The 20,057-nt window shown below is 43.6% G+C and overlaps 1 protein-coding gene across 1 annotated transcript in view; it reads left to right on the forward strand.

Moving 5' to 3' along the window:
- Positions 1–251: 251 nt before the first annotated feature.
- xkr6b (XK, Kell blood group complex subunit-related family, member 6b) overlaps positions 252–20,057 on the forward strand; it is a 50,390-nt gene continuing 30,584 nt past the window's right edge. The window contains exon 1 of the mRNA XM_070987988.1: positions 252–1,210. Within this exon, the coding sequence (XP_070844089.1) occupies positions 642–1,210 (569 nt within the window). The 5' untranslated portion in view covers positions 252–641. The remainder of the gene's footprint in view (positions 1,211–20,057) is intronic.

The raw sequence follows: 20,057 nt of genomic DNA on the forward strand, positions 1-20,057 counted from the left end.
CTGCGTATTTGGGGGCTTCAAACGAGACACTAGATGGCAACCACGTTGAGATGGAGGGACGGTGTGTGTGTGTGTGTGTGTGTGTGTGTGTGTGTGTGTGTGTGTGTGTGTGTGTGTGTGTGTGTGAGAGAGAGAGAGAGAGAGAGAGAGAGAGAGAGAGAGAGAGAGAGAGAGAGAGAGAGAGAGAGAGAGGAGGGGGTGAGAGAGGGAGGAGGGGAGAGGTGGGGGGATGAATTACGTCGGCGTGGGACAGTGGAGGGACGGTCTGCTCATGGCACTCAGCTTGCAGCTGGAGGAGAGCTGCAGAGAGGGTAAACAACTGAACGGAGGGAATGAGATGAAAGCACAGGTAAAAACTGGCCGACCGCAGTTAGATGCATGAGTTACGAATTGAATAGTTGGAATTTGTAGATTAGATTATTGTTACCAGGTGGGAATAGATCTGCAGTGGAGGGAAAGCGAGACAAGATGTGCTGCGTCCGTGGCGCCACCGGTGCGCTATCTGGGGACAGAGTGAGCGACGGCGACGCGCAGACACCCCGCTTTTAGATGGCTCCAACATTTGGGGTGCAAAACAGGTGTCAGGGAAGTGTCGTCACGAACCCCGGAAGCCGGAGGAGGTGGGAACATCAGAGGGAAAGATGGCAGCGAAATCCGATGGTCGCGGGGTCGTCACCGGTTTCGCCCAGCTGCACAACCTGGACGAGGTGGTGGGGACGGGAGAGGACGACACTCGGAACGGCAGCTCATTCCACATCTGCCATTGCTGCAACACCTCGTCGTGCTACTGGGGCTGCCGGAGCGCCTGCCTGCATTACCTCCGGGGGAAGGGGAAGGGGAAGGAGAGAGATGCGGCGCGGCCACCGCAGGAGGAGCGCCTCTGGCTGGACTGCCTGTGGATCATCCTGGCACTGCTGGTCTTTTTCTGGGACGTGGGGACCGATTTGTGGCTGGCCATCGATTATTACCACAAGCAGGACTTCCTGTGGTCGGGCCTGACCCTGTTCTTCGTGCTGGTGCCCTCGGTTCTGGTCCAGATCCTGAGCTTCAGGTGGTTTGTGCAGGATTACACAGGGGGCGGACTGGGCTCCGTGGAGGGGCTGAGTAGCCGAAGAGCTACAGCCGGTCTGCAAAGAGACAGGTGCTGCCGTCTTTCTGTCTGGGTCTGGCAGACTATCATACACATCTTTCAGTTGGGACAAGTGTGGAGGTAAGACAAACATAAAGTTTTGCCTTTAAAGGAATCAGTTAAAACCCTCAGAGCACGGTGCGTCCAGCTCCTCTCACTCTATCCATTCACTTCTTCCAGCCTCCTCTTGACTGTCACCTGGTATAACCCGTTGTTGTGTACATGACTGGGGTGAAAATCAGCACCGTGGTGATGCCATTACGCTCGCCTCACAGTCTCCACTCTTTGCTGCCACGCATGCCTGTTTTTGCATTTCTAATATATCTAATTGCATTTTAGACGTTTTGCATAATTCCCATGCTCTCAGCCAAATGTGCCCAGAACAGACAGCTGCACAGAAATTGCACCGCTGTGATTATTTCATCACAGTGCGCCATTGCGCTTGTGTGGGGAGGGAAGAGGGCTATTTGTTCAAAGACGGACAGGTAGTAGCTGAAAGCTCATGTGTGTATGTTTGTGTGCGTGCGTGTCTGAGTGTGCGTGTGTGTGTCAGGCGCGCCGCTCACATCACAGCGCTTCACCCCGCACACGGTCGCCTCGATTCACCCGCTCTCCCTCCCCGCATCAAATACTCCAACTCTGCAACTAGAGGCCAGACGAGCATCTGTTTCCACGGCTCGCAAAACTACAGCTTCCCCCCCACAGACATGATGTCATCGATTCCTCTGCGACGCTCGACATCTCTGGTCCCCAAATCCTCTTTTTGGCCGTCCAAATTGATGCGTCGGGGGACCGCGGGGATGCTCAAGGTGCACGTCTCTGCGCGTAATCTGTGACATGTAGAGGCTACAGTAGTAGTAAAATGTGACACTGGTGCGCGCAGCTCCTCTGCTCCGTTCAGGCTGTTCAGTCGAAGCTTCTGAGCAGCGAGTTGTTTTTTGGTGCAGACAGACGCAGTGCTTGGCATTTAATGGGAAAAAAGTAACGCACGACGAATGCTCCGCCAGCAGCTGACAAAATGTGAAACAGCCCACCGTGAGACTCAGAGGAAGAGGTCGAAACATGTCATCTTCACTGTCAGGCTTTCAGTCGACGTTTGTAGCGTTTTTGAGCATCAGAAGCCGAGCTTGACCACCGATTCGGATTCGGTTACAGTACTCGTGTTTGACAGCCGCCTTTGCTCCTCGTCAGACGAATGGATTTTTCTAAGCCTTGACTGTGTTGTAGTCTAACGCATGAGAACATTTGTGCCACAGGCTATATTACTCACATGCTGAGACTTACAAGAGTAAAATCTGAAGTGAAACTCACTGACCTTTTTGGGAAAAAAAAAAAAAAAAAAAAAAGCTTTAGTGAGATACCTTCTCCTCCAGTTTCACCTATTCCCACCCTCACATTTAGTCTGAAAATGAGCCATTTTTTTCTTTCTATGTGGCTGAGAGGAGCATCTTCACTCTTATGTTCAAGTTAGTGCATACCAGCCCCGTCGCCTGTCAAGATGGGTTTTCCCACAATCCACTCTGCATCCCTCATCAGCCTCATTTTCAGCTGCACCTGAAGGCGATTATATTGATTAGCTGCAGTTGCATTGGCTCGAGTTTATTTATTCTGCTGTGGTTCAATTGATTATTTTGGTCATATCTGTGGTGGGAAAGCGGTATGGAGAGCGCTGTGTACTGTCGAGCACAGTCAAAGCCGTTGCTTGTGTTGGTGGTTATGGAGGAAAGTTTTGAGCAGGAGCATCTCAAAGTGCTTTTCTGTGGTGTCACTGGACAGGATGTACCAGAAACATTGCACTTAAGTCACATAGCAAAAGTCCCAAAATCAAACTGTTCCTTTAAGACCAATTACTGGTATTCTTGTTTATACAGTATACTTTATCAATTAGCTATTCATATACTTTTATGCACATGCATACCTGTGGTCACATGTTATTCCACAGGTGTGAGCATGTAAAGCGGTCATCGCCTGTTTTTTTGTGGCTTGAAACAACAGCTTTATTTGATTTGATACGCACCTTTGAAGCCATTTGTAGTGTAGCAGGATGATACATGTTTTCAGGGACATTAGGACCGTGGAAGCACAGTGTAGCACATGGAGCAGCTTGAGTTTTCAACTTCAGATTATAGGTACAGTTATAAAAGCTGAGGAGTGCATTGAAACTTGCTTATAAGGAACCCAAGTAAACATAATGTGTTGCTGTGTATGTTGTGACAGCACAAAACCCGGAGCGAGGGATCATTGTCAGGCCATAGTCTCCCTTCGGACATGATCCGCCTGGCTGCTGGTTCGGGGGTTGAGGGTCAAAAGCTGCTCTTGTCAGCTTAGTGATAGTTCACAACCTAAGACCCACAGGGCTAACACATGATATGGAGATTATTAGCCATTGTGAGAGGCCAAACTGCCAATAGCAAGCAGGTGTTATCATGTATTTTGGGACGTGAATATATATTAAATAGTGCTGTTTGCTTTTTTATCTTATAGTCTCATATAGGGTGCAATTCACTGGATTTGTCAGAGCGTATCATATCTAGTATTTTGCCATCATATGTTTCCATGGCTGGATTTCACCGCAATTATCAGACATCCTCAACAAGATACTACAGCTTCAGTTTGTGAAGTGCTTCACTTTTATCAACGTGAAAAACAAGATGAGGTGCTGACAGGAGTCAAAAACACTGCCTCATCATGTCTCGTTACTCCATCCTGTTTCCAATTCTACATTCAATTAGCTGCTTTCCCCCTGTGCACCTGAGGACTGAGCTGATGACAGAATCGCCGGGCTTGTTTTGTAGTTATCCCCTTGTTAATTGTTGGCTGAACGGGGAGGATTCCTCTCCCATCTGTAATCCCACTATGTCACTGGCTCTCCACAGCTCTTTCATGTCGTCCTCCCTGTGAATCACCAGCGCTGCCGATGGCGTCCCCTTAAGCTTTAGAGATTCTGCTCACATACGCTCAGGCACACAGTGGATCACACATACACGGAGGTCTCCTGGCAGTGAGATGGACAGCTTAATCAGTGTAAGCCCAAATTAGCGTCTGAGTGAAAAAGAACTGCATCCATCTCTGCCCTCCCTGAGGAAACCCACGTGGAAAGTTTTGGAAGCGCTTTGTTGTTGGGAAATCCCAGCAGAATTGGGTGAGGCATCATCCTCTTCTTCCCTTTTAATTTCTCATAGTTTGGCATGAAAAAAACATTGTGTTATAGGCAATTTTCTGGAGCTTCTCAAACAATGAACAAACTTTAAAAAATCCAGTGGATGCATTTCAACGTCTCCTGTAGCCATTGCATGTCCAGTCCAGTTGCCAGAATAAAAGGTTGGCATTGTACTTTTCTGCAAACCATGGATATTTAAATCTATACATTTCATCATAACATTTCAGTGTTTCTGCAGTGGGGATCAAAGTGACATAGTTCAGATTACTTGTACATGAGTTTCTCATTAGGAGGAAGAGGGGATGGTGGTACGGATGGCTAGGTGGATGACTGTTTAAGCCGTGTTTGTGGCAACGAAACCAGGTATTTTGAGCCAAAACTTTTCCTAACCTTAACCAAGTGTTTTTTATGCCTAAGCCTAAGCAGACCTTAACGACAGCGTTAGCATGACATGAAACTGCAATGCAAAGACATTAAGTTTGCCCGTAAAGAAAGATTCAACATAATCGCGATTTGCAGAAGCGTACAATACCAACATTTGCTCTGGTGATTGGGATGTAAATTTCTCAGAGTTAAAAAGTTAGAGCTGTTCACTGCAGTTTAAAACCAACCTCTAAATATGATCAGGAACTAAATATTTCAATGTTGTTAAATTATTGCATAGTTAAAGGGACAGTCCACTGATATGAGTTCAGTTTACTCATCACAGGGAATACCACATGTGGAAAACAGCTGTGTAATGTCCTCAGTGGCCTCCAAAGGGGGCTTTTGAAAAAATAAAACAAATCCTAATGATGTCATCAGGATTTAAAATACTTAACAGAGTATGGTGATCAGTTGTCCAGACACAACATACTGAACAAGACTCGGGAGCTGTCCCTCCTGAAAAGACTCCTCTGCTCATGTCTTCTTTGTGGGAGCTGTCCAGTGCTGAAATCCTGACTTTATTCAGCGATACGTTTCAATGCATTTTCTTGGCATCTTCATGCAGATTTGTGATAAATTAAACACACTGCAGCGCATGTGTATATGAGAATGTGATTCATACTGTCTCACTGGGTGTCACACAGCGTCCTAACCACAGTGAAGACGATATCTCTTTCATGTTTTGAAATACTGAATCATATTCAGTTTAGTATTATGTTCAGTATATATTTGGACTCTTGCTGGAACAGACTTTAGACTTACACCTGTAATCAGTTCTTGCATTTATATTAGAAAGTGCTGAAATGTTTCCCTGTTAGAGTTTGTATCATTTGAGTAATGTAAATTAAAATGAAAGGAGTAGGCAGTCGGGTTACGAGGGGAGATGTATGTTAATTCCTGTTATTTTTTACAATGTTATGTTTAGTGTGTGGGTTGTGTTATTGCTGGTTTGACAGTGTATAAAAACATAATATATTTCAGTTCAGCTCCAAAATGAAGTACATTTCAGACTACTAAAATACAAATCTTCCATATGTGTACGGGTCGAAAGAGACCACAATGAGAAAGATAAATCTGCTGGTAAATATCTTAATTAATAAATATCACTGAAACTGTGCATTCATCTCGGCTATCGAGGAATTCTACAGCGGCCAGAGAAGTGGGGACCCCCCCTCCCTTGCAATTGTACAAAATGTTTTAACACCACAAATCTGATGCTTGGATTAGACTGTAATCCAGAACAAGAGTGGGCTCACCAGCGAGCAACACGACGAAATCGCCTCATGGTTGACATCTGCCTGTGTTTCCTTGCCTGGTAAATATTAATACAGACTGGGAAGGAGTCGACAAAAGCCTCTCTTGGCTGGCTGGGCTGCTTGTAGTTGCCAAAAAAGGTTTGTACATGCGGTGAAGCGAGACATTGAGATGATACAATGCAACCAGCTGCCCTGTCAAGGAAGAAAAAAAAACAGCTGAGGGGGTGAAAGAGGGAAAAGATGAAGGCTTGGAGAAATCGGTTACAATCCATATAATTATGTATTGAGAGTTTAAAATGGAAAAAGATGGGACCAGCGTGTTCCCTCCGCAGTGGAGGCACTGGAGTATTTTTGGAGTGAAGGAAATGACTGATAGACAACTGGGTCTTACTAGGCTATTTATTCAGTTTGTTGGCAGAATAAATAAGTCTGGGAATCTCCTTAAAAATCCAATTGTTTTCCATCGTTGCAAAGGCATGCGAAAAAAAAATACTGAGTCCCATTTTATAAGAAGCCGCAGAGAACAGAAGATGAAAAGAGCACGCAGGCACAGACAGAGAAGGCTTGTCTTTATTAACGTACACATCTGACTCTGTTATTTACAGACGGCACATTAAACTTCCGCTGCTCCTCTGGAACATATCAGTGTAACACTACTCATTTTCTCATTAGCACTGATAACAGGGGACAAACCTTTAAAGCCAGCACTCCAAGAAAACCCCCAATTATGTGACAGAGGAGCCTATCAAAATGTGAGAAAAGCCGGCTTTCTTGGGAGCCTATCACAGCTGGGGGGTAAAGAGACAGAAAGCCAGAAACGATACAGAAACGTGTGCTTCAGATTTTCAAGGAGCAGAGGAAGAGAGAGGGATCTGAAAAAGGGATTGAATTGCTGTTTTGGTTCAGGCTGGGTTACTGAATTAGTGAGCATTGCTGGAAAATGTTAGATTCAGCGTGTGGGATGTGGTTCAATCCAAATGTTTCACCCCTTAATAAACAGGCACGTGCACCATTATACTTTGAAAACCAGCAAGTTTTAACAGAACGTTGGTGGTGACTTTATCTATGTCGCTTGCGAGGCAGCTGGATTTGCGAGATCACGAGATCGCACAAGATAACGTGAGCCGAGAATCCATCTTGGTGGAACACCTTTTTTTTTTTTTTTTTTTTTTAAATTTGTTTATTTGGATGGGACAGTGCACATTAATAAACATACAAATATGTAAACATGCCGGATTGTAGCAAAAATGCTAATTTCCATCCGTAGTCCCATAACATAAAAAACATGGCAGCTGTGGGCGTGGTTTGGTGCGACCACAGTGACTGCTGAGAGCAAAAACGGGCTTTTCTCATCACAAGGTTCATTGATCTGATTGGTTGAAATGAAGCAGTCACCCTTTTCCAAACACTTTCCAGACTACTTATCTGTGTATGTCTGTGTATGTCAGAGTAGCTAACATGTTAGCTCATTGCAGTCCCAATTTCCACAGGCGTTAAGAACCGTTGACACTGCAGAAAGCTCTTAAGTTCAGTGCAAGGTGAATGAATGGAGATAAAGAGCCAATGATGATGCTTGATTTAACCGCCTTAGGCCTACCTCCTGAGCAAAACAATATTTTGTATTAGAAGCCTGAAGGCCCTGATGTTACATCCTTGCCTCCAAACGCTGGTCAACAGACAGAGTCGGGCACTCATGAAGGAATATTAAGCACACGGGCAGATGGGTTACCAGATCGGAGATTTGTATGCAGATCACATACGTATGTGTACGCGCACACACAAGAAGCGAGCCTCAGGGGAGTTGAGAGTAGCTCTTTTTTTATATACCTCCTTATATGCAGTCTCACATCGCAGCCTCTCTCTTGCTCACGGACACACACACACACACACCATGGCAGAATTACACATTTCCATGTCCTGTTTCTTCAGGCACTTAGATCAGAGAGAGGTGGTGCAGACAGTGGACAATGAACTCCTCCCACCCTCCCCTGGCGCTCTCCTATTCACGAGAAGTCATCTGCTTTGCACTTTCCGTCAGAGCGCAGAGATTAAACTATTACAAACACATCAGTGAGCCACACCAGCGCACGTGGTAAGATGTTTGTTAATTATAATAAACATGGACGCCGGAGTTTAGTTTGATTCAATCCCACAAACACAAGAGGGCTAAATGTGTATTAATCCATCGCTGAAAATAGTCCCGTGTAAATGCAGTATTGACTCCTGTTTGAGGAATGCTTGTTAGGAAATTACTGAACCTTTTGTAAAAAATGTCTATTTTTTTTAAAGGTTTTAAAGGCATTAGAGTGCACATTAGAGGGCAGAGAGGTCAGAAAATATTGAGAGATGGACTCTCAATCTGTTGGTTCCTTTAATTTCATTCAAAGGCAGCCTTATTCGCTAAATATGACACATACTCTCCAGACTCAGAGTATCTTTCCAATCTGTCCCCGTGCATGTTAACATGTTTACACGCTTCTTTTCTGTTCGCTACAGTTGTAGCTAGCATGCTTGTGGAACTTGGCTCATGACGGTGAAGGATTTATTGACTTTGAAGTCTGTTGTTTGTACAATGTGGTGTGTGCCTAGTTCTGTTTGGCAATTATATCGGCTGCACCAGTTCAATTCCCAATCCTCCCTACAGCTGTCTATTATTTCCATTCTCCTCTGAACAACAATCCAAATCTGCAACTTTCCCTTTGAGTTCGTCCAGAAACGCTCACAACAAACACATTGCGCGCGTTGTGTGATGTATATTTTTTCACATTAGTCTGCTGCATATTCTGCTCGGAGAAAATCATTACCTGGGCCCAGAGGATATCCACTGTGAGTTGAAATGCTCACACACAAAGGCTATTTTTCATCTGGAGTCCCCAGCCTAATAGTTGTATTCCTAATATATATTTATGCTTCCCTTTTTCCCTGAAATAGGTGAGGCACACACTCCCAGATGTACTATTTGAGATCATCATGTGTTTTCCCTGTGCACTCTCTCTATCCATTAGTGCTCCTCGTATGCTGAAGCCACCACATTACCATCTGTCCTCCCTGCGAAGTTAACATATGTTTTTATTTTTATCCCTCCCTATCACTTACTCCTATTAATGTTCTTAGGCTCCTCATAGAGCCTTTTATCCCCCTCCATCCATCCTGGAAGGAGACACCACACTGTGTGTTCCTCTGTGCTGTCTTATCCTCTCCTTAGTTGCTATCGCTAGAAAGATCGGGCTTTCTGCACTGTGAGCTCAAATGCTGTGTCCCTTACCGCTAGTTAAAGTCATCATGCTACCTCCCTCCCCTCCATCTTTCTCTTTATGTCTATGCCTCTCTCCCTGTGTTGCCTTCGCATAAAGCTGCACTTGACCTCCATTTCTGTCAAGGAAACTGGAGCATCTGGCTCCTGCCCCGTTACAACTCAACACCTCCTCCCTCCCATATCCTTCCATACCACCCATCTTTTACTCCCTATAGAGCCCATTTTCAGATCTCCCACATTCCGCCGTCCCTTCACTTCTGCTCCCTCTTTCTGACAAAATGTCTCATTTCTGCAGGTAAGTGTTACACCTTTGCTCATGAGTCAACCGGTGGTTTAATGGCCCTCCTCTCACACTACATGCCATTTCCTTGGATTCGTAGCTCCTCACAGGCACTTATTTAAGCTCTGTTGAAAAGGCTGTACACAATAGAGTGCATCAATACAAAAATGCTGCAAGAAGGGAGAGGCTATAACCAAGATTTGAAGGGTCTTTAAAGGTGCATTGAATAATATTTTTAAATTGCCGCTGAACCAAATCACTCCTTTATTGTGAAAGAGTTGCTATTGTTGCAGTTTCCACCGAGAATTGACACCCCGCAAAGCAACGCTGTGCTGCTTTCAGCCACTTTTCAGCTCAAGTGAAAACAATGTTCACATTCAACTGTGGGAAGCTGCAGTGAGCCCAGGAGATCGTACACAATCCATCCAGGTGGAAAAACACAAGTGGCAGGTGAAGAAAGTCAAACAGACCCAGATATTTTTCTCAGCAGTTGGACGCTCAAACCAAGGATGAAAACAGAATAAATACTGGACTTATGTTTAATAATGATGGTGATATTAAACTTAATTTTTCATGGCATTTCCTTTGAAAAAAATGCTTTACAGGGAAAAGAAAACAAGCAATAAAATGAAAGGCGTATGCAAATGAAGCTGCACGACGGGACATAATGCCTGAGTGGGGCAGCGGATAACAGGGTATAAAGTACTTGTTTGCAAGCACAGAGATTTGGATAAATCCTGGCCAGCAGTGTTTGCTGCTCAGGGATATGAGGGATCTGAGTGTTATCTCTTGCTGTGGTGTTGGGGCAGAGGGGTGTGGTGTCTTGGAAAGCTTCGCATGAGCTTTGCTCCATGCGGTCAGGTGAAAAGAAGAGGCTGGCTCCTCCAGGTATGCTGGATGAGTCACATGACTGTCTACACCCTTCTCACACCAGCAGTTTTGGAAGCATAAACGCTCACACTGTTGTGTTTTTCGATACAGTTTGTTGGTTTGTTTGCCTGGATCGACTTTCATGAAACTCGGTGGAAAGGTGGAGCTTGGCCAAGGAAGAACTCATAAAATTTTAAAGTGGCTACACAAATAATTGGCGGAATGAACAGCATAAAAAATCCAGTAGATGGTAGTTGAGCTCAATAGTGACAAAACATATCCAATTGTAAAATGATAATAAATAAATAATAAATGAAAAAGTGTGAGCTGTCTGTAGGAACCTCCACCAGAGATATTAAGGATAAATATTTGAACTTTACGCTTCTGAAGAACAAGCAACAGTACTGACTGTGAGGTTTGCCCCTGCAGCCTTGCACACTGTAGAAGAGAGCACTATTGGACTTGGTGGAGGTTATGTTTAACTAATGATGTATATTCAGGAGCACCCATGAAAAATTTGGAGTTTATGATGTAGGAGCACTACTGTATGTCTGCACTGCCATACTGATACAAAAATAATGTCAGTCCAATGCACATTTCATTGTCGTTCAAGACGATCAATCATGATGCAGCAATACACGATAAAGCATGACAATATACCCAAGATCCAAAACATGGTAACATCTCACTACCCCCGACCTATCCAGCATTTGTAAGAAGTATAATATAGCTGTATAATGTATCCATAACAGGTGCATAAACAATGAATCCTTTACAACATAGTATTACATAATTGCAATCATATACAATGAAAGAGAATACATTTAAAGCGTTACCCAAAACCTAATTTAAAAAATTATATATGAAATCCCGATCTGATGTCAAGACACACACAAACACATGCGCGCGCACGTACCCACACATTTCCCAGCCCTTTTTGATGCTGTCTGTGTTTTATTCATATCTGAGCTGTGTCTTGGAAGCTGCATCAGCACTGCTCAGAGAAGACCACCATTGTTTGAGTCTAATCATGGTCGGCGCTCCAGGCGTCAGTTTGATAAACAGACAATCCCTGCTTATAAATAATTGAAGAGCCCCGTTAGTTCTCTCGCTCTCACAGTGTCACACTTGCAGCGTTTCGCAGTCGTCTCTCTTCTTGGTCTCATATTTGCATGGTGATACCCTGCTTAGTGAGCTGTTACACTCACTGAGAAATGAGTTATATGAAGATGTGCTGCTCGCAAAGTCAAAAGAGCACACTGCTTTCACAAAATCAGTGCTGTTGTGCAGAGTGTGTGTGCTGTCTCAGATCACTAAGCAGGGTGTCACCACGCTAATATGAGAATGAGAAGAAATGATGACAAAATCTTCCAACACTGTGACAGTGAGCTGCAGCTTTTTTTTTTCAGAAATTTGCCTACATGTTCACATAAACACACACCAAGCTGTTACAGCTGCCACTCAAATTGAGTAATATGAATCCCATAGAAAAGAGCACCTTCTATCAAAAGGAGCAGTGTCAACACATTGTCAGATATGAACACACAACGCAATTTTGTGAAAGTATGTGTGTGTCATACTCGTTGCATCATGTGTATGACACACACTGGTGAGCCTCCTCCTCTGAAGAACAAGCCATCCTGCTGTGATAGAGAAGCTGGCGAGTACCTAATATGGTGATACGATCTGGAGTTTAGCTCCTGGTAGGGTGACCCTTGAGAGTGAGGTTGGTGTCAAGCTTATACATGGATCGCTACAATGGCTTTGAAGGTGGAGGAAGGCTGAAGTAGGGGGGAACTCCAACTGGCAAGAAATGCGAACAAGCATATGTTGAGCGATTGCTTTAAAGAGATTACTGTATGAAAACCAGCTTGCATCCTGGTGCTTTGAGTTCATGTTGGTGCTCACATGTGACGTCTCCTCTAAGATCTGATCTGGCCCACATAATGTTTGGGGCCTCGTCATATTTAGGACAGCCCAGATTCAGGCCTCCTTCTCAGCAGTCCATCACTGTCCTTCGTGCGTCCTTCCTCTCTTCCTTATGTTTGTGGCTGGAGTGGCTTGTTCCTCTCTTCAGGTGTCCGTGGCGAGCCAGGAGAGCTAAATTGGGTTCTTGAAGGGGGACCCAAGAGCATCACAGCAGAGAGGTCATGAGCTCAGGAGTCCAACAGTGATCTGTTAGATGTCACATATCACCTCCTCTTCAGGCCTGACAGGGAATGGGTCCATAATAAGTGTGCTTCAGATGTTGAAACTCTGACCTATCTCTTTGCCTTATAGGTATTTTTCTTTCTCTTCTCTGACTCTTGTGCCTCTTCATGTCCCCCTGTCTGTCTCTGTTTCTATTTGTATTTGCTCTTTCCCTTCCTTTTATTTCCCACTTCTCCTCCCTCTTTGCCTTCATCATTCTTTTTTCTTCTCTTATCTCTTGTTTTGTTTCCACTGCATCCTCACTCCCTGTCTGTTTGCCCTCAGAGTGAATTCATATCAACAACAGCCTGCATGCTACAGGCCCTGCAGGGTTTTTATGTACACTGTGGTCAGTGTGCTTGTGTGTTCAGACCAAAGCAAGAAGAGCGCACTGATGTCACCCTTATATCACTACCCCTTCTGTACTGTACATACATCTACAAGAAAAATACGTTGTCACTTATAACTTCAGCCACCTGCTTCTCACCCATGCGATATATATGTAAATGTGTATGCATGCGAATGTGTGTGTGTTAGTGCAAAGGAGGTGCGAATGTTCTTTTGCCTTATGCTAAGATGAGTGTTGAGAAGCACTTGACGCATCTCATATGGTACAGTGTAAAATATCTGATGTTTTGTTGTCAAGTTCGGCTATGCAGAAAGACACAGAGAAATATTGTTAATTTGATTATTAGAGATTCAAATCCTCAATAAAGCAAACTGTATTGATGTAGAACTTTGAAAAAGAGGAAAGAGGGAGGTTGAAGAAAATATATGAAAATGCTCACAGAATTAAGTGTAAAACTAAATAAAAGGTGTAAAATCAAGAATAAGACAAAAAAGGCAATCCATTTGAAGATGTTTTTTTAAATGGTGTGCTTCGCGGCATGGTGGAGCAGCAGGTAGTGTGCGGTTCGCTGGTTCGATCCCCGGTTTGGGCAGGACCTTTCTGTGTGAAGTTTGCATGTTCTTCCCGTGCATGCGTGGGTTCTCTCCGGGTACTCCGGCTTCCTCCCACAGACCAAAAACATGCTCATTAGGTTAATTGGTGACTTTAAATTGTCCTTAGGTGTGAGTGTGAGCGTGAATGGTTGTTTGTCGGTATATGTTGCCCTGCGATCGGCTGGCGACCGGTTCTGGGTGTACTCCACCTTTCGCCCGTTGACAGCTGGGATAGGCTCCAGCCCCCCTGAAACCCCAGAAAGGGATAGTCGGGTATAGACAATGGATGGATGGATGGATGGATGGATGGATGGATGATTTTGTTTCATTAACACTTTTTTAACTCCTGTAAGTATAGCAGGGCGAAGCCAGCGGAGAGACGGTAAAACTGGAATAATGTGTGATCTACATCTCGTTTTTTCTTGGTACTTCTCGACCAGCTGGAGTTGAGATAGAGACAGTTTGCTAAGACAGGTGACCAAGGTGTCATGTATGGATGATGATCCAAATCTTTAGTCTAACGGATGGATCAGACTTTTTGGAGTGTTACAGTATGTGGATGGAAAAATCAGGAGTGAACCAGACATTTCAATGGATTTGACATTCTGCGCAGGCAGACCAATCAGATTTGAGCAATTGTGCGTAACAGAAAATAGAAAATACAGCTCTGCATCATCAGCATAAAAAAGATAAGAGATATGAAAACATTCATTTACTGTGAATGTTTTCTCTCCTATGTGGCCGAGGAGAGGTGTTTACACAGAGAATAGGACTGGGCCAGCAACTGACCCTTGTGGCACACCATTTATGAAAGAGGTAGGTGATGAAACATGATTGTTTCTGGAGACGGAGAATGTTTAACTCGTGGTTCCAGATATGTGACTGTGTAAAACAGTGAAATTCAATATAGTTTGAACACACAACAAAAGAGTTCTTAATACTATATTTGTATACATATACATACATGCATGTATATCCCAATTTATTGCAATTTTCTCAATATACAATGATATACTAAAAATACACTTAACATAGCATAACAACCACATGAATTTCTAGTAAGGCAGAACCATATGAGTTGTCAATTTGTGTCCAAGATGCAGCTGAACATTGTTCCACTTTATACTTCGTCTGCAGTGGTTTCAGCATGAAATGGAGTCAGTGAGATATTTTCAGCCACCGTGTCTGAGTGGATTAGTCCAGTATTCCTTTAAGGGACATAACAGTTTAAAAACTGCCACTGCGACTCCCTTGGCTTCATATGGATTACAGGTTTGGAAGAAACAACACAAAGTAGACCATAAATATCTCTTTCAAGGCAGGAGTGGTTGATTCAATTTACTTTACACATATTATAAATCACGTAAAGAGCACAAATGGAGCCAGTGCATCTAATCTTAATTAAGTGAAGACTGTTTGCTATAATGTATTTCTTAGACTCCACGACACACAAACCAAACAAAGTCGCTTACATGCAGTCCCCCCCCCCACCACCACCACCACTGTCTCTCAGCCAAGCATGCAGCATTCCCACCAGCATTTCAACCTCACTGACTAGCTGTAACTCGCTGTAACTTTAGAAAGTTGCCATTTTCGACCTGAAAATTGACGGCAACCCCACTCTCTCTGTGTTTGCCTCCCCTCACATTTTGCAGCAAATGGAATTATGCTCTGCGGAGTTTTATGTAGAACGTGCCAAGATTAACGGGAGGTTCAATCATGGAGCCTTTTGAAATAAGCTTAACATTTATCTGAGTGCTAGGCGGAAAGAAAAAGCACAGGAATTCTTTTCGTCTGTACTGAGGAGAAAGACCCTTGGGAATATGAAATCAAGCAGCACTGTCAAATGTTTGAGTGTCTGTTTATTGATTTATTTGGGACTTTTTTGATAGTGTATTTTCTGTGCAGGACTTTGAGTTGTTTCCCAAACCATTTAGGTCCAAGAGAAAGAAGGTTGTTCATTTTTATTTATATATTACTTTGTCCTGTCTGGCATTTTTCCCTCACTGCCACAAGAGATTCCAGACTGGTCTTTGTCTTTTTTGGCATGGTCGAGCTCTCCTCTCTCTCACCTCCCCACTGGGCACAAATCTCTGCTCTTTGAAGACAAGTGAATGTAACAAAACATGGAGCAATATGCAGCACTGTCATGCACCACAGGCTGACAGCAGTCATAAAATGTGCTCTGTGATGAGTTTATGCTCCTACAGTATGCACAGTCTGCACCTGGAGTATTTTCAGTCCACATGACAAATTTACGTAGCTTCTCATTAAGACATCTACCACCTTTGAGAACAGATGTAGAGGGAGCATTGGCTGTTTTTATTTGAACCTCTCTCCACCTCAGCACAAACGCATTTGCACTAATTTGTCAGGATAGCAGTCGAAGGTGACCTTAAACAATTTCCTCAGAGTTTTGGGTAAACAGGACAAATGCTATAGCATTTCTGAAATCCTCTTCAAGGACGCCTTGAATCTTAGCTTCCATTAGAGCTAGACCAATGAGATGGCCGTACCAATTCACAGTGTATCGCAAAATACATTAAGTTCACCAGTTTAAAAAAGGGACTGTGTTACTTTCAATGCAAATGTTTAACAAAAAGTGTAATCATACAAACAAAGACAGCTGGGGTATACTGTGTGTGACATATAATGTGTGTGTGTGTGTGTGTGTGTGTGTGTGTGTGTGTGTGTGTGTGTGTGTGTGTGTGTGTGTGTGTGTGTGTGTGTGTATGTGAAGATTGATTTTGCAATTGAGAGTTCATTCTTGCCTCAGACACAATTTCCATTCAGTAGCTGCTACGGAGCTTGTCATCATATCACATGATGTTTTTTTTTTGCCAATGACACAAAAACGACAAAAATGGTGGCTTTATTGACAGTTTTCTTTAAAATTATTTATTTATTTATATAGGATCTGATGTATAAATACAGACAACACGACCTCACTGACCACAGTGGTTACGATGGCCTTTCATATAAGCCCTTCTCTGTTATCTGTATAGAAATGTACAGCGTTTTCTCAATTCTGTTCTTTGGCGTTAGCTTGAGCCTATGGGGAACAGTCTATATCTTATTTGTTTTTTGTTTTTTGTTGCAGTTTGACCTAATAAAGCACACATCAAATAAATCAGCTCAAATGGACATTCTGGCCATTTCAAGAGGCTCACTTACAAAGTCCAAAATCACACTTTAACCGGGTGTTATTTAAACCTTTTAAGACAACGTGCAATTATATCATTAAAGTGCACATTACATAACGCCTTATAATGCCATGAATAATAATGAGCCTTGTGAGTGTGAAGATTATTTTTCTTTTTTTTTCCCCATCATGACTCCACCACCTGATAGTTGCACATACCTGTTATTTGCATATACCAGGCCAAATGCTGCTAAAGCTGTACAGTCATTTTCACACTTCAGCCGCTGGTGTGTGTCTGTGTGCACATGCTCGCTCGTGTGTTTGTGCGTTCCCCTCCTGGATTTGGACTGTTGATGATGATTTGATGTGTCAGGTTTCGTTTACACCTGTCCTTGCAGGAGACACTGTGAAATTAATTGAGCCAAAACATTAATTTGCTTAAGGTTTCTCAAAATGTCCAACCAGGCATTAACATGCCTCACATCAAGGCTTGTGGGGTTTTTTTTTTTGTTGTTTTTTTTAACATCCGTGTGCAATTGGGAGGAAAAACCACAGCAGGGCAAAAATATCTGTGTGTATGTGATTGAAGGAGAGAAAGACAAAGACAGAGAGGACGGAGGGATCATAGGAAAGTGCTGCAGTGGAAGTTGATTACATGGTTGTGAAAATGCTCCGTCTGATGCTTTTTGAGAGAGACTCTCTGAATTCATTTGTTCTATAGCGAGAATTATTAAATAGATCATCTGACAGTTCAGTAATAATGCAATTAATTATTCGCCGCTGAACTCCCAGCACAGTTTTAATTAGCTCTTTGCACAGCATCTGCCCATCAGAATTACAACAAAAAAAATCTGACATTTCATTTTCCACATGTCAGAACTGCTGGGGAATTGATCACAGCAGTGGTGGTGGAGAGCGGGTGATCAGTAAATAAAGCTGCTGAGATAAGGTGTCTGGATTTTTAGACATATTGGGGGATTTATATGAAAACTGCAGTGGCTTTGGGAATTTTTACAGCTTTTGTAAAATCTATATATCATCTTTGAATCATAGTTTGTATCCTGATATATATATTTTTTTTAAATTGAGTCAAAAACTACCTGACACATCCAGTAATAAATCATCAAAGCGGGCTGTGCTCGATCTTTACAGACACAAGCAGTTGGAGGCTGGAGGTAAATTGCCACTGACTTCACTCCAGCCTTCTTTTGACACTGTACAGCTGGGTGTATGTTATGTACCTTCTTGTGAGTGTCTTCAAATTGTGAATGATGCTGAGGTGGCAGACATCACCATTTATGTGGGAAAGTCTAGACACTGGTGGTGTGAAAGAGTGAATAACAAGCCCATCTGATAATCTGAGTGGGTGCAATCTTGAACTGGAAGGACCCATTGCACCACTGACACTGATGAAAACTGGAAGGTGGAGGGCTAGAGATAAAACCTTTTGACAGCAGCGAGATGATTAGCTCAAAGAGGTCTAAAAATTGTAAACACCCTCAGTAAACTTGTCGAATTGGGAGTGGAAGAAGGTAAAAATGAAGAAAGCAAGCAAGATAGTCTTCCTGAGTCAACCGTCACTAAGCTTCATTTCCTCCAGCTCCCGTAAATTCCAACAACTGAAGATGGAAAAGTTCAGACAAATTAACCAGCGTGAAGTTTCCGTCTCTCCATTTTTGGTTTGACATACATAGTATTTTACTGTCTATGGCCTGTAGTCAGGGAGCCGTTAATGAGGTACTGCCCTGCTGCAAACTGTGACCTAGATTTATAGTGGAGTCCGGCACTGACCAGTCACACCAATGCTACTGCACAGTACAAGTGCTCTGCTTTCATGTGAAACACACTCAGCTCCAGCCATGCGTAGAAAAATGAAGACCAAAAAGCACAAATCCCACTCTAGAAATTAAAATATATTTCAATAGGAAGAAGTCGGTGGACGTGTGTAGCAGTATTTAGTGAGGTTAGCAACAGGGGAAGGCTTTGGAGATTAGACTTGATGAGAGGCATGTTCATTAAAAGTAGGCGCATGTGAGGCAGGAGCCCACAAAATCTAGATGCTAGTAGTGGTGGTGGTGGAGTCCCACTGGACATCCTGGAGGTGGTGATGTGAAGGTGGTGGCTTGCTCAACAGTATCTGAAAGATGGAATGACACGATCGCAATGATATTCAAAGAGCTGGTCCGACAGGCTCGAGGACCGCGGGCAGGAAGATTGTTCAGACATGGTCGAAACTTGTGAATGTAATGGACTTTGACAGCGTGGGAAAGTGGAAGTGATGGAGGAGATTAGAGTGGGAAGAAACAGCAAGTTAAAGAGAAATAAAGGCAAAATGTGAGAGAAAAGATCTGCTGATGGGCCGTACTTATATAGCGCTTTTCTAGTCTGATGACACTCAAAGTCTGCTGTGTTATGCTCTGTGTTATCCATTCACACACACTCACACACCAGTGACACAGCATTGTCTGCAATACTTCAACATGTAGACTGCAGAGGTCAGGGATCGAACCGCTGACCTTCTTATACGTGGACGACTGCTCTTCTCCGAAGTTAGAGCCGCCTAATTCGTGCAAACAGAGCTCTTCAAAACACTAAAAAATGTAGCGCCACCCACAGAACCATAAACTTTATCAGCAGAAAATTGTACAGAATTTGGCAGGTGATGTACTGTTGATGAAAACTAAGACAAGCTCAAATGACACATGAATCTACATGATTATGTTGGTATTCTTTCTACAGTGCTCTGTGGCAGGGGCGCCCACATGCACCCTGACGATTCCAGTGAGGTAGAAAACATGGTTTGCTCACAGACATCCACCTGTCTGACCCGCTGACCGTGATGCTACAGTGTGCAGCCTTGTCACAAGATGACCTCGGTGACTCACGGTAGTCTGAGCAGTCTGCCTGTGCAACCCACTCTGCTCCCGCTCACCCACTGACATAAGCTTAGACTCACTGAGCTCGTCTGCCATCCCTCTGTTTGCTCCCCACTCTCAGTCTTATGCTTCACACTTTTTACTGCTCTCTCTCTACCAGGGCCTCTATTTTTTATTTTTTTTGCCATCTTCTCTCACATTTCTGCACATACAGTCATCTCTTCTTTCCCTCTCTGTCTCTCATTCCTCTGCGTCTTTTCCCAGACCTACCCTGGTGGGCCTTGGTGGGCAGCAGGCGATGACAGTTGCATTAGCAGTCGATTGCGAGGTCACTTTCGCTCAGCCCCACTGAGACTCCACAGCGCTGTCTGAGCCACAGAAACAAAGACAGAGGAGGATGAGGGCATAGTAAATAGAAAATATTGAAAAACAGCGAGACGGGAGACAGGAATAGGCCTGTAGATAGATAGAGCGGGATAGAGAAGAAGGAATTTAGGAGCGAAATGAAATCTGAGTAATGTATCTGAAGC

Source organism: Chaetodon trifascialis, chromosome 19 (assembly GCF_039877785.1).
Source record: "Chaetodon trifascialis isolate fChaTrf1 chromosome 19, fChaTrf1.hap1, whole genome shotgun sequence".
NCBI classification, from domain to species: Eukaryota; Metazoa; Chordata; class Actinopteri; order Chaetodontiformes; family Chaetodontidae; genus Chaetodon; species Chaetodon trifascialis.